Source organism: Glandiceps talaboti, chromosome 1, assembly GCF_964340395.1.
Source record: "Glandiceps talaboti chromosome 1, keGlaTala1.1, whole genome shotgun sequence".
NCBI classification, from domain to species: domain Eukaryota; kingdom Metazoa; phylum Hemichordata; class Enteropneusta; family Spengelidae; genus Glandiceps; species Glandiceps talaboti.
This window is the reverse complement of record NC_135549.1, coordinates 13,189,362-13,204,698: the sequence shown is the minus strand read 5'-3', so window position 1 is coordinate 13,204,698 and position 15,337 is coordinate 13,189,362. Positions and strand designations below refer to the sequence as shown.

General features: G+C 34.6%; 1 protein-coding gene across 1 annotated transcript; it reads right to left on the bottom strand.

The window, feature by feature from the left end:
• Nucleotides 1-4,090: 4,090 nt before the first annotated feature.
• Nucleotides 4,091-14,575, bottom strand: LOC144453735 (ras-related protein Rab-7a). The gene is made up of 5 exons (XM_078145079.1): nt 14,446-14,575; nt 13,338-13,399; nt 8,767-8,893; nt 6,885-7,103; nt 4,091-6,385 (listed from the first exon to the last, which is right to left on the bottom strand). The coding sequence occupies exons 2-5, from the start codon at nt 13,388-13,390 to the stop codon at nt 6,167-6,169; spliced, it is 618 nt and encodes a 205-aa protein (XP_078001205.1). The 5' UTR covers nt 13,391-13,399; nt 14,446-14,575; the 3' UTR covers nt 4,091-6,166.
• Between the last annotated feature and the right edge of the window lie 762 nt (nt 14,576-15,337).

The window sequence follows — 15,337 nt, the reverse complement described above, 5'->3', positions numbered from 1 at the left end:
TTTGGCTTAAATTTGTTAATATCGTAAGCGACGACTTTGCTATTTCTCTTGTTCAAAACAAACAAACCTACGTCATCACATATATACAAATGTATGTACACAGTGATAGATATTTTTGAGTTGTGAGTTCTGCCAAGATATTGTCGCAACGAAGAACAATACCTCGTGGAGACTAATCTTTAGTAGTGAGTTGTATTATTTTTGTACAGGTTGGGGTATTCTATTCAAGTATAATGGTAATGACGTCATCCCCATGTCTTCATCTTGACATATGTCAGTTTTCTCATGCCATAATGTCTTGCTAGACGCATATATAGGGAGTCAAGGGATGTATTGGATGTTGTGCCGTCATAGGTCTGTACCAAGGGTAATGAGCATTATATGAAATTTCTCTCATAATTTATCATGTAGTTGACAAGATAACAAGTGAAGTCGTTTATCGGTAATTGTTTCCAGCTCTTATTGAAGTGTTCACGTTGCCGTGATCTATTTACGAAAGACAAATAGTTGATGCGACATGACATGACATGTCACAAACAAAATGTACAACTCAGTTCATAATATTCTGTGCCATAATTTCGTTTCATCAAATGATATTCATTTTAGTTGAGTTCAATGGCTATGACTAAAACGCAATGTTTTGACAATAAGTAATACTTATATCTTTGTTATGAAAATAGAAATGTAATAGATGTTCTACTGTAGATCTTTTTTCTGAACGTTTTGTGTAAATAAAGACAAGCATGGTGATTGTGTGAACCAAATACGTTGCTTTCGTACGAGGTATTGTCCTCTCATCTCGTCATCATTGTTCACCTATAACACTCGATATTAAACAACACACACGTTTATAGTTGATATCTCGGATTAGGATTCCGTGATCAAAGCTAGTTCTGTCAGTCAGTGAAGAGTACGAGTATACTGCCATGGCCAGTGCAAATATTTTGTCTTTATTGCGAGATGATGTAATTTGATTTAATACACCAACGGCCAGGTAATCGTTCTTTCACCATCCCTTAATAAGGAGTAGAGTGGGGGTGTCATTACTTTTGAAAAATACCGCCAATGGCGTTGTAGCACAACTTTAGTTTTTTAAAATGTTTATCCATATGCTAGTCAATGCTAACAATAGGTGTTTATTTGCTGAATAACTATCCAGTTGCCTATCCAACCACGTTGCTATCTTTACGATAAATGCTATCATTTGGCTGTTGCTATGGGCGTGGTCATGTTGTTAGATATATTTGCATACATTTGTGTATGTTTTTGTTCACTTGTGTATGAATTCCTGATATTGTCTTTGCAATATACGTGATCATTTGGCTGTTGCTATGGACGTGGTCTTGTTGCTAGGAAAATTTACATACATTTTTTGAATGTTTATTCAATTGTCTATTAAACCCTGTTGTTATCTTTGTGAAATACACCACCGTTTGGCTGTTGCTATGGGCGTGGTCATGGTTACTAGGGTATTTGCATACATTTTTTGAATGTTTATTCATCTGTCTTTCTATTCCTGTTGTTATCTTTGCAATATACATGATTATTTGGCTGTTGTTATGGGCGTGGTCTTGTTGCTATGCAAATTTACATACGTTTTTTGGATGTTTATTCAATTATCTATTAAACCCTGTTGTTATCTTTGTGAAATACACCACCGTTTGGCTGTTGCTATGGGCGTGGTCATGGTTGCTAGGGTATTTGCATACATTTTTTGAATGTTTACTCACTTGCTTACCAGATGATGTTGTTATTTGACCAAAATATACTGCCATTTGGTTGTTGCTAAAGGGCGTGGTCATGGTCGCTAGGGCCAATTTTGTCAAAATGTTTTTAAGAAAATCTGCAGAATAACAGTTTCAGAAACATCTCGCCAAGTTTCAGACTAATTGACCAAGTACTTTTTGAGATATAAGTTTTTGACCAAAAATGAACATTTTTACACCTAATTTGCATATCACTCATGGAATCATGGTATGCTTAATATTTCTTCGTCCATACATCCCTAGATACATTCCCATTAAATTGCAGCCCAATCTGCTCAGTAGTTTTAGAATTATAGATTTTTAACCAAAAAGACACATTTTTAGCCCTAATTTGCATATCACTGATGGAATCATCCCGTCATGAACAAATCTTACTTTACACCCCCTTAAGAATGTTCCCACCAAATTTCGCACCAATCTGCCCAGTAGTTTCTGAGTTTAAGTTTTTTGACCAAAAATCACATTTTTTGACCCAAATCACACACCTGTGATGCGATCATTTTGATTTGAACAATTTCCCAACTAGACACCCAAAGTAATGGACCCACCAAATATCGTGGCAATCGGTTCAGCGGTTTTTGACTTTAAGTTGTTTACACACACACACACACACACACAGACAGACAGACAGACGCCGGGCGATCCCTATAGCACTACTGAACAAGTTCAGTTGTGCTAAAAATGAGGTATTTAAAATATATATTTACACACACACATACACACTCGTCATAAACTGCCATCATCAAGCTGTCAACTTGAGGGCGCTGTAACGTAACTTTGGTACATGCTGTTGACAGACATTTATTTTTATTTTTATTCATTAATCTTTCATATACAGACACCATTTCAGTGCTTAAGCACTGTTCTCCAAATGGAACCTGTTGCAAGATTACTTACACAGAAAAAATAAACAAAAAAGGGACAAACTAGAACAAAAAGTTACAGAGGCACAGTGCCAATTACATTACCACACTACATTAAGATGTCTTTTAAATATCGATGGGTTCGGAGCTGATCTTGTGGATAGGGGTATATTGTTCCATAGAACAACACCACTCCCCACCACTGTAGTGAAATGCACGTTTCCCATATTCAGTTTTAACTGTAGGGATGTATATGTTACCTTTACTGGCCTGTCTGTGTTATGAAGATGTTTTACTTACAAATAACACATAACTTTTCAACAAGGCATTAGAACAAACATGTAACAGTGCATTTGACAGTTCTAGCAGCACTTTAGTTCCCCATTAATGTCGTTGCATTCAGTGAAGTTGTTTACTGTTGCTGTTGTGTGTGTGTGTGTGTGTGTGTGTGGTGGGGGTAGTTAGCATTTGTGTATTATGACTCATAGCTAACCTTGACCCTTTTGACTGTAATAAATCATGGCATACACATGCATTTTGCAACTACCTCACTCAACCTAACAGCTTGGTTGTCACTCCATACGAGAAGCATACACACTTGGAAGAGAGAACTGTTTAATATTACATGTTCCTTTTACTGTATCAAATGACTTATTTGCAGTTATTACCCCCAATCCCAACCCCTCCATACACAAAATCCAGGCCAGATACAGACAAGCCTTGAACTTGATTACCATATCAAATCCGAGGTCATTGACAAAATGTTACAAAACAATGGAAAATTTATCTTCAGTTGTTGAGCTCCTCTCTTTTGAAATGAGATACACCAGTCAATTGGAAGATCAAAGCAGAGATTGGATCACATTTTAGCAGTTAAATATTTCTTAAAACTGCTTTTGTTAGATATACCATGGAAGTATAACGTGGGTTATACTTCCATGGATATACCAACTTACTCATGATATCATACACCCTGGACAGTATTCAATCACCTGGGAATAACCATATTTGTCACAGTACACACAGCATGGTGCAATATATCGAATCACTTTGATTTTTGGATCCCCATCCAAATTCAGCATCCCAATGAATCATGATTTAAACTTATTACTATACTACTTATAATTAAAAAAGACCTCTAATTAACATGTACAATGTCTTATTGGTATTTTAAGAGTTTTCATTGAGTATATTGTTGGTTATCTGGTCGAACAAATGATACCCCAATTACAGCTAGTGTAGGTTTGCAGCTTTCGGTGATAGCTAATTGGGGCTTTAAATCCACTGAAAATATGAGTGATTTGGTATCCTTTGTGCACTTTCTGTATATGTTTTGTAAGGAACTGGATGCAAACATAACTGAACAATTCAATATAATACAATGTATATGCATAATAGTGAAAGTGTAATATCAAAAACATATTTCCATAAAATAAAACAACACGACAGCAAACATCTTGAGATATGATTTATTATCACATACGGTAAAGGCAATCAAGAGTGCAGGGTTACAACTTGATTCATTTACACCGTTCTGGTTATACGGGGCAAAGCAGTAGCAAACCTAACAATTGGGGGACATTATTCCAAAAATACATCAAAAAAGCCACATGGATACACAGTCTATTAAATGCATCCAATTAACAAGTTTGGATAAAAAGGTATACAACTCTATATGATATGAAATTACAATCAGGTGTTAACGGGGAGTGAACTAGGATTATATGGTATATATGAAGAGACAAGGACATCACTTTTGAAATCTTGTTTCTGAGTGAAGTGAGACTGTACAATGTAGTCATTGGTGGCGCTCCAATAACCTAATCTAGTATGTGTAGCATAGATTACTGGGGCACAACCAAACTCTCAATATTACAGCCATTGATGATACATCAATATAAATCTATGCTTGTGTGTGTGTATCATAGTTACATGTAAAACCACTGAATAAACACTATTAAGTTTTTGAGACAGGTGAACTAAATGTTGTCAAACATTGTGTTACAACAGCTGTGTTGATCAGAGCTGCAATATCATGTAGTCATCAGGACTGTCTATCAGGAAGTCTACCACCAACATGGATGGAGCATTTCATGACCTATTTCAAAAGTGATGTGGTTATCAATAACAAACATTACTGGTGTAAGCATATTAATTTAGAGCAATATTTGACAATAGTACATTGGAAGAAGTTATGTAGGAACCAAATAACTACATCTCCTTCTTAAAGAATTTCTGTAACATACTTGGAGAAGAAAAAGGTTGGTTTACAAATAAACTGTAAAACAAATCACCTAATGTCAAGTTGCCTGAAATGCACTACATCACAATATTTTGTCGTTGCAAAAATGCCATCAAGCTAAATTTTCATAACTTTTAATGGACTAGTCAAACCTGTGAGGCATTTTTACTAGATGCACTTATATAATATTATATCATCATTATCATCAAAGTTTTTTTTTCTCAAATCAAAAAACAAAAAACAAAAAAACTACCATACAATTTAAAGAATAAAAGTAGATTTGAATGAAGAAATATTATGAAGTATTACATATGGCTTGGTCACTGGAGTTCCTTTATAAAATTACAATTAATGTACAAGTCAATATCACCTACTTATGCGGCATTTGTTTTCAAAGGACAGATTCAAGTGTAGAAAAAAAAAACAACCCTCTTTTTTTTTTATTCACACACTAAACAGTGCAACAGATACTACAAATTCTTAAGCTTTTACATACATGCTGATTTTTCATGATTAGCCAATTCCTTGCCTCAATCGCTTGGTTCACTGTTTTGTAGACACTGAACACACACTAACCCCCATGCAAATAGTCGCCATCGTATTTATATTTCACAATGGCTTTTAACAATAAACTTGTTGCTGAATTAAATGTGTTACCAATGCCCTGACACGCCTGTCTTTAGGTCGTTGACAGTAGCCAAAAAGTATTTCTTTATTTCTGCTTCTAATATGCAATGGTATATATGTATGTATGTATAGCATTTATTTCTTCAAGATTATTTGATGTTAAAATTTCCAGTCAGAATAGTCGGAGAAAGTCTCTCATAAAGTGACATACATAATTTATACTATTTCTTATTATGGCTGTTAGCATTTCCATCTTTATGAAACACTACTTGATGGAGTGAATTCGTTCTAACAAACAATGATTAGTTGACCCTGAAGTTATAAATCATCTTAGTAGTGTTGACGTCGTTTCTAAAAATGCCAACCTGAAAAGTATAGCTAAATGTTACTGTAGCAGCAATAAAGAAACACTTTCATTATTCAATGTGATCAACATAACAAAAATTCTGTAACTTGCCAGATGGTTCAACGAAAGATGTCAAAAATTCTGACGTTTGGATGTAAATGTTCACCGGTGCATTTTTATTCTCATCGAGTAGGATTCATCCTAGACCAAGTCATGGTCATGTGACCCATGACCTATGCCCTATAACCTAAGAACTTTCCCTGAAGCATCCAGCTGACAACTGAAAATTCTTGAGTATACCGAGAGCAAGTCCAGATGAACTTTAACAACCACACCCTTCTGATTTGGGTTTCTGGTCTGGATTGAGTTTGATTTGATCTGGGAATTCCTGGTACAACTCAGCATCTGTCTCCTGCAGCAGGGCATTCTTTGCAATAGTTTGGAAGGCCTGCTCGACGTTGATACTCTCTTTTGCACTTGTCTCGAAATACGGAATGTCATTTTTACTGTGACACCACGCCTGGGCTCTTTTAGTTGAGACCTACATAATAAAAGGATACCACAGCATGAGATACACAAACACATCTACTTGACAAACACACCTAAATTCATGACAACAGGAACATAACGTTCAAGACACTTCAACTTCTGAATTTCTTGTTTTTTTTGGTGACAGCACTTTGAAATATCCAATGACAGAATTTTACAACCTTTCTCAACTGTTACATTTCTTATGAAAACCCCTTCCTATAAAAGACAGTACAGAGTTATCATAAGTAGTTGCAGTTGGCTTCACAATTTCAGGCACTTTGTGTTTTTAGTCAAAATGTAAACTAATTGTTATTTCATATCACTATCAATTCATGAAAATGACAAATTTTAGTAGCAGTTGCGAGTTTGTAATAAAATTTAGAATGTCTTGCGACAAGCTACTATACGTTACCCAAATACATATACGAAAAGATATCAGAGTTACAAAGTATATTTAATTCTCACACTTTTGGTTTGGTTATATTGACACTATAGATTTCTAGACTCACCGCTCTGTTTTCAAGATCTATTTTGTTGCCAAGGACGACAAATGGGAAATTTTCAGGATCTCGTGGACTGGCTTGTATCAGGAATTCGTCCCGCCAGCTATCCAATGATTTGAATGTGTTAGGCATTGTAACATCAAAGACAAGTACACAACAATCAGCTCCACGATAAAATGCAACTCCAAGACTTTGAAACCTCTCCTGACCTGCTGTGTCCCATATCTGTCAATATACAATTCACTTATTCTGTTATGCTGGGTGAAGTGGGTGAACTGAAGTTCATCCTGGCTTTTCAGGAAGTTTCTTTCACTTACAAAAATTATCATCACATGAATTGGAAACCATGTCAATTTCATCAGATGACTTAATCTGTTACTAGAGGCTTTAAAACTTTGGCATATGGATATAGTACATAATTTGGTGGGACAAGGCTATTAAAATGCAATTAAAAACTAATGGAATATTCAAAATCAACTAAAGAAAGTACACAAGTATAACAAAAAGTTGACAAGGAGTACGATCAGAAAGTATCCATGATTTATCTACCAACTTTTTGCATAAAGTTTTCCTTTTCATATTTGATCTCAAATTCCACTGTAAATTTTCAAATAATCTTAAACATTTGTATAAATTATGAATTGTGTAGTTTACAAGTGAATGAATAGTAGAACATCATTAAACATGTCAACTCTTGATCACACACCTTATTATAGGTAGAATGGTTGCTATGACAATAGATTAGCATACTATAGTTTACAAAAAATTTCGTTAATTCACATGACTGAATGACTATAACTGCTATAGTTTTGGGTTTTCATTACATAAATACATCACAGTAATAAAATCATGTAATAGTCTAGCTACTTATAATAGCATTTTACATCATGCTAGAGGGTCAAAATAGAACGTTGACCTATTTTCAGTACCCGGTACCTGTAATAGCATTTTACATCATGCTAGAGGGTCAAAATAGAACAAAGTTGACTTACTCTCATGTGCTCCTATAGTTTTGTATGTGAAGTGGAACTTGAAGTCATTGTGTCCACTAAGAAATTGAATGATTGTCATTTTTATGACATACCCGGGTTGTATAAATTCTCTTTCTGATAACAAGAATTCATACATTACATTTACACTGATCATGATTCATGTAGCTACTTGGCGAGTGTTACATGCCATATTGACAACCCAGCTATATGATCTGTTATCCTTTCAGAGTTCAAACTTCAAAACACAGTACGTACTTTAAATCCACTCTTTGATTTCAAACCATTTATGTATTACAATACTTCATCTGTTCTCACCAATGATATGTTTATTGTGGGATGACTCCCTGACCTATACTGTGTTGAGACCTTTGTTTATACACCTTATTGTAGTCACAACACGATTTCACTACATGTTATGGATACAATATAGCATTGTAATTCTGAATACAATCATTTTCATACAAAATAATCTTTCATGTAGCCTTAACAACTCTTGTACACACAAGCATTTTAATGAGGGTACTTTATTTTATCAAAAAAAGTTTGAATATCTCAATTCCCATACAAACTGGATATTGTAATTTTAGTTCTATTGGAACAAGGTTCTCATTGTCCAAAGAGTCACAAACTAAATGACTAAATTCTGACAAGACATACATTGAAAGAATAAATTATAATTATGCAATACTTTGCCGTCAAATGTACAATATAAATCTCACCAAGCAATGCAAGATTGTTGTTAAAATTCAGCTTTCTAATACGATGCTATGCTTGGCAGTAGTGAAGTATAGCAACTGAGCAGACATACTGTAGCATATTGTATAATGAGATCTGGCAATTCCTTAAAAGATACAGGATATTACAAGGGAAGGATCCTTGATGGCATGTTTCCTTACCTGCATAGTAACCAGTCTGTCGTCTACCATGACTTCTTTTGTAAGAAAATCAGCCCCAATTGTGGCTTTGTATTGATTACTAAATTTCTTGTTTACATATTGGTTCATGAGTGATGTTTTCCCAACACTGAAATAATGAAGGAAATGTTACTGTTAGTACAGGCAGGGTATGATGTAAATGACAGCATGGCAATAATCAGTTGTATATAAATGAAGTCAATATTCCACATACATGGTAATGTCATAATGACATATTTTAAAACGTGTACAATTTACAATATGTTGTTAAACAATTCCCAAGTTGATAGGCTGTTTTTTTTTTGTTATCATCAATCTTTCTCTTCCATAAAATGTCATTATTATTATTATTATCATTATTATTTCTTTATATCAGGCCATCAAGATGTCCCATAAAAACATACAAATATAAAAAAGAAAGAAAGACAGACTAAATATTAAACAAGCAGCTATCTTGCACTATAATTTCTCCAAAAGTCAAAAAGAAAGTATGTGTCTAAGTCATTGCAGATTCGAATTGAAGTATTGTTTAGAATATACCAGCTTTTGGTGGCGCGATGTAAAATTCAAACAGCAGCTTTCAGTGTATGGCAGGTGTACATAATGCAAGAATTATCTAATACAAATTGACACGTATTCTGACTTATTATCATTTCTGGAGGTCATCCTCTGTATGATACATGCATGATTATTTGTAATTTGCTCAATGCCTACATCCATATGGTTCAAGTTGGGCATGACTGCCTCCATCAAAACTGCCTTTTATCAAAACTGATCATAATAGTATTAATACTATTACACACTTAATTAATACTGTGTCACTAAAATCTAACATTTTACAAAATATCATACCACAATAAATTCATTTATGATTTTTTTTTCCTGTAGGGGTGACTGGCCTTAATATGAATTCAAACTGGCTAAACTGATTTTCCCTTGAATTGCACTGGTTTAATCCTCAATCAGAAATATGGCTTGTGTAATCTGCATATGTCTGTATTCCAATCTTTCTGTTGCAAAATCAATTAACATATTCAATGACTGTTGACCTCAATAATGCTCTTTGACCTCAACAAGTCCAAAAACCTTCTTCCCTGTCATGAATACATCACCACCCTTTTGTTCCTTGAAATTGTAGTACAGTTGTTAATGTGTCATGAATTATACATCTGATTGCATCATTACTGACTCACATGTACCTGCAGTGTCTTTTATAGGTTGCTAAAAATTATCATGTATTGTTAAACTGGTAAATTATAACCGTTCGTTTGTCACGGACAGAGGCAAATATAGATACACAGAGTAACCAGGTATCCTTTAGAAACCTCAAATCTAACTGTCCTTGTAATTTATCATGGCTCATATTCACAGAAGGCAGACATTACAAATTTGAACAAATACACGTCATCCATAATATTCGAAACTGATTTTTAAATGAGAAGGCGTGGGGAAAGGTCAAACATCTTTCTGGCTCACATCAACAGTACCTTGATTTACTTTTTTTCAAATATTGTCTCAACATCCATAAACATCAACATCAATTATATAAAATACATCCTTCATTAAATTGGTATTTATAATTACTTCACTGACATTGGAGAAATTTATCACCAAGCTTAAAAATGAGTTGTTAATTTGTAGGTGTGTGTAACTTTTTGTTGAAATTAATGCATGTATGTATACAAAATTCATTCTTTATTTTGAACAGTGCCACTTTTGAATGTTGATATCCAAGCCCTCCTTTTGGCTAAATCACTTTGCATCAGTTAATTCATCTAAAAAATGATGGCACTCTAATCCACACTGTCTATTCATTCTCTAATACTCTAACATAGGTCAACACAGTATAATGATTAGTATTTACACCATAAATGGACAACTATACTCCTTTTTTTTTTCATTTCATAGCTGTTTCTTTGTATATACATATAAATTTAAACGTGTGTGTGTGTGTGTGTGTCTGTGTTTAGTTTCACAGTTTAAGTACTACTAATGGTAAAGCTAGCTTGCACCAGATTCTGATTTCCACCGAAACTTGTCTGTCTACAGGTCTTGCATGGACTAGATTACAACTGAAACCACACCTTTGCAAGCTTTCACTTTCTAACTAGTAACACAGAAGTGAAACACTCAAACTCTGTATTCTGAAGACCCAAGTAAATAACTGTAGTACAGATTGGTATTCCAATTTTTTTGCGGTCTGAATCACTGAAGTTTGATAGACAGTAACAGGCAGGACAACAGACACAAAGAGAGGCAAAGTTAGCCATGCATGCAACATCTTGGCAAACAAAGGGCAACTGACCTTCCAAAGGACAGCAGAAACAAAACAACAGCACATCATTTTGAAAACAGTGTATTTAATTCATTTTCTATTTGCAGTTGATGACACTAACTGCTGTAGACCATGAACTGAATTTGAATGAAACTTGTCACCCATACATTTCTACATGGATAGAGGAGTCCATGACATCAGACCTATAAACACTATTATAACAGAAATCTTGGCTGGCCAACCGGGGTCAACTTTCAAAGGACACTTGGCACAATCCTACACACTACTACATTATTTCCTTCAGGCAATTATTGAATCCCAGCAATACCAGTGATTCAATTTAACAGAAACTACCATGTTCAATTCTTTTCTAAATACTTAAAACAGTCATACAATCTGATCTCTGTTTGTTGCATGAACAACTGCATGAAAGGGTTCATAGTCCAACTGACTGACAATTTACAATACTTAACAATTGCTGATAAACAGTGATATCCTATGAATGTGAGCCCAGCAATACAATTACTTCTGTAATTTAGCGTAACCAAGGAATGTATTTTGCTACAGATTGTACTTTTGCATTTTGGTAAACTTCTTCTCTCAGTATTCTACCACTGAGATAGCAGAAATAAGGGCATTGACATTTTAGAAAGATTACCTGGGTGTAGTCAAATCTCAAGGTTAGATTTCTTTGATACCTAGTAAAGACTGTTAAAAGATACCCTTGATACTGTCTGTTTTCACTAACTGTTCTTGTTATGTAAGGTAACAAATATACAGGTTTGTACTTGGAGTAAAACTACCTAATGTAGTTTGCAAGTCGACAAACAATGTACTGGTAGTTTGGAGGAAAACTGTAGTCATACGGAGTTCTCATAGAAACTAATGATATGTGTGGGTGAGGTCATATTAGTTATGATGTCATCTTGCTGTCTTTGTTCAGTGCAGTGTTCATATTTTATGTTATATGTGAATAGTTTGTGGTATATTCGCTGGTATATTCTTTGTGTTGTTAGTGAAGGTGTTCTGTAAAAAGACTGACTTTATAGTATTTTAGTGACTGCTTGGAAATAACGCTGTGAGAGTATGTAGTTGTGTTCATGATACACAGATGCATTTAATTAGTAAACATGGTACACTTGTTCTTTCTATTTTCTAAAAATTATATGATGTGACCTAACTCTGTTATGGTCAGCGTGCCCATAATGATACCCAAATTTTGTTGTTAAGAGTCAAAATGAGAAAACTGGCATTTCTTGTGAGTCAACACATAGTAAGAGATAGGGGAACACCAAATTTTGGTGCGTCATTAGAAACTGTGTGCGTCAGTGGCACATCAAATTGGCTTAGAGGGCACACAGGTTATGGTCTAAGGAAAACAATACTATCATTAGCAGCATACGTGGTACTACTACTTGAGAACAGAAACATCCAGTCTCAGAATTAAGAGGTCAAAAGTTACGGTTTTATGTGTAGTACTAGTAGCAACGGCCATCTTAGACACATTAAAGGAGCTAGACTCATAAAGAGGTTTTCAACTGCAGGTCAAAAATGTCACATTCTGATACAAACATTACTTTCTTGTGTTTACATTATGCAAGCAAGTATAAAGACACTTTCTCTGTACATGAGATGAGCAAATAAACAGATGAAGATGTGATGAAGATGAGAATAATGAAAAAATGTTCTCCCTTGCTATAAAACTGATTCACCATTCCATAGTTACTAATGTGATCCCTTCACACTATTCCATGGCTTGGTAGAATTCTTATCAAATTTCAACTTACACTTTCACGTCACATATTATTTAATTATACCATGCACAAGCCAAGTTAATGTCTCTGAACAGAAAATATGGATTATAATATACCGTGGTCGTTTCATGTCACGACAACCAGTGCCTATGTCACAGGTTCTGCAATGTTTGAAATACAAATCAAAATGTTCCAAAGTGGCATTATTTCCCCCAATTTTCATAAATTATGCTCAAGGAGGTATTTTTCTTCATTCTGTCGGATAATACTCTAGACCAAAGGGTATGACACTACGAGTCTAGTGACTCGTAGTGACAAGGCCCCCTAGACTCGTAGTGACAAGGCCCCCTAATAGGTCACTCATATTTTCCTTGGCTAAACAAAGAAAACTATTTGGGAATAATGTGATACAGTATACTCCCTGGCACATTGAAGGGATAACAAGCAAGTATATCAATGTTATGGCAATCATGACTACAGTTGTATACACTTACAGAATGTTCACTGAAAATATATCTACTTACCCACTGTCTCCTAATATAATTACTTTCAATAATACCTTCTTTCGAGATGACATTGTTACTTTCTGTGGAAAAAATTGTAAAAAATAGTCTTATTGTTACCTTATTACTTTCAGAAAATGTCAGGTCACATGGGCCATCATCATATCATCATGCTAATGTGAGTCATTTACACTATGGTCTCTTCCTGACTGTATATTCCAATTCAATTCAGCTTGATAATTCTGGTGTATTTACACAGTGTTTTAAGACTAAGATTCCAAGTAAATTTAATTGTCCTTTCTATTAGCCAGTAAGGAACATGATCTTTGTTTCCACACAACACATGTGATGGTGATTTACATATAACTGTTAACAGTTAATTGTTTTTGTTTACTGGTGGTTTGCAGCACATGGCCAATTATTTAAACCAGTGATACCAATAATTCATTCGTTCTTATGCGTAGAACTGGTGATAAACCAACAAGTCCGATAATTCTGCAGAATGCCCAAAAAGTCAATCCATCGTTGCACGTTCAATATAAATAAACCTGGACTCTCCCTGATGTGACGTTGCGTTCCCACTTCCGGGTAGCCAACCTTCTCCATTAATAATAACTATTTTTCTGTATTAATAAATTGCCATTCAACTCAACAATACATAACACTGTTACGTCTATATAATGACGATACTATAGGCCCAGTATCTTATGACTAAAGCTACATAAAATGGAGAAGTTACTGTGGTTTTGCAAGTTATTTTTCTGTGACGTTTGACGGTGAAGTGCGTGTCAATAACACCCGGCGGGTACTCTGTATACGTGACAACACTTTGACTGGAATCATTTCACACCTGAATACATATATCATATTTCACGAAACCACACGGGTACAAACAAGCTTTTTGTTGATAAAGGTCTTTAATTTCGAAAACTACCACAAAACGTCATCTTATAGGTAAATATTCTTCAGTTGACCAACGAGTTTTGGGGAGGAGACTACACAACTGGAACGACGACTTGCTCTTGCATTGCCACATTTTCATTCAATTTTCAAGGAACACAGTCAATGTTATGATGTCTTTGGAGTATTAAATGAATATAAAAAATACTTACAAATTGAAAAAACTCACCTTTATTTCAAATTATGTCGGTTCCGAATGTCAAAAACGTCGAAAATCGAGAAGAACCTATAAAATCAATGAATTGACGAAACTCGCAAAGGGAGGTTTCAAGATGGCGTAATGCATATGCAGGTCACGAGACCAATGACGTCATTAATACCCAGCATGCTGAGTACATGTGTCGAAATATTCACTGAAACAACAAATTGGCTGTTTTGCGACTTTTGCCTGGAATAAAGTTTTACGGATCAACGAATGATACATGGCTATTAAGCACGAGTGAAAAAATATTTTCATGGCAACCTTACCTTGTCAGTGAATGGGGTGAAAGGAGAAAATAAATTCAAGCAAACTGAAAACTTTATTTTTTCAGGTTTTTTTTGTCCATCTCTTTATTATTACTTCCATTTAATATAAATGATATCATTTGATTCCTTCACACCTGAATAAATATATCATATTTCACGAAATTTAATTATTTGTGTTGTTATTATATCTAGATATTGTAAAGAGATTTTTGGTTGAAATTGTAGACTATGTATAGTAAAAAATAAAAAAAATAACCAAAAACACCTGAAATAAAACCTGCAAAAGTAGATTATGACTGTAATATCTCAGTAACCATGGGAAAGCTATTTCCTAAATAAAATGTGTAAAATACTTTGGTTGATTTTTCTATAGCACCCCCCCCCCCCAGGCTAATAAAAATATTGAGCCCCAAATGTTCAATGCCATACAACATTTGTATACGAGGTGTTCAAATATCTATTTTTGGCAAGTAAAACTGTTAATGTTCGTGTTTTGCAATGGGGAAGAGACAATGCACAGGCACACACACACACACACACACACACACACTTTCATAGTACATGAACAATGGCATATGCTAGACATTTTTCAC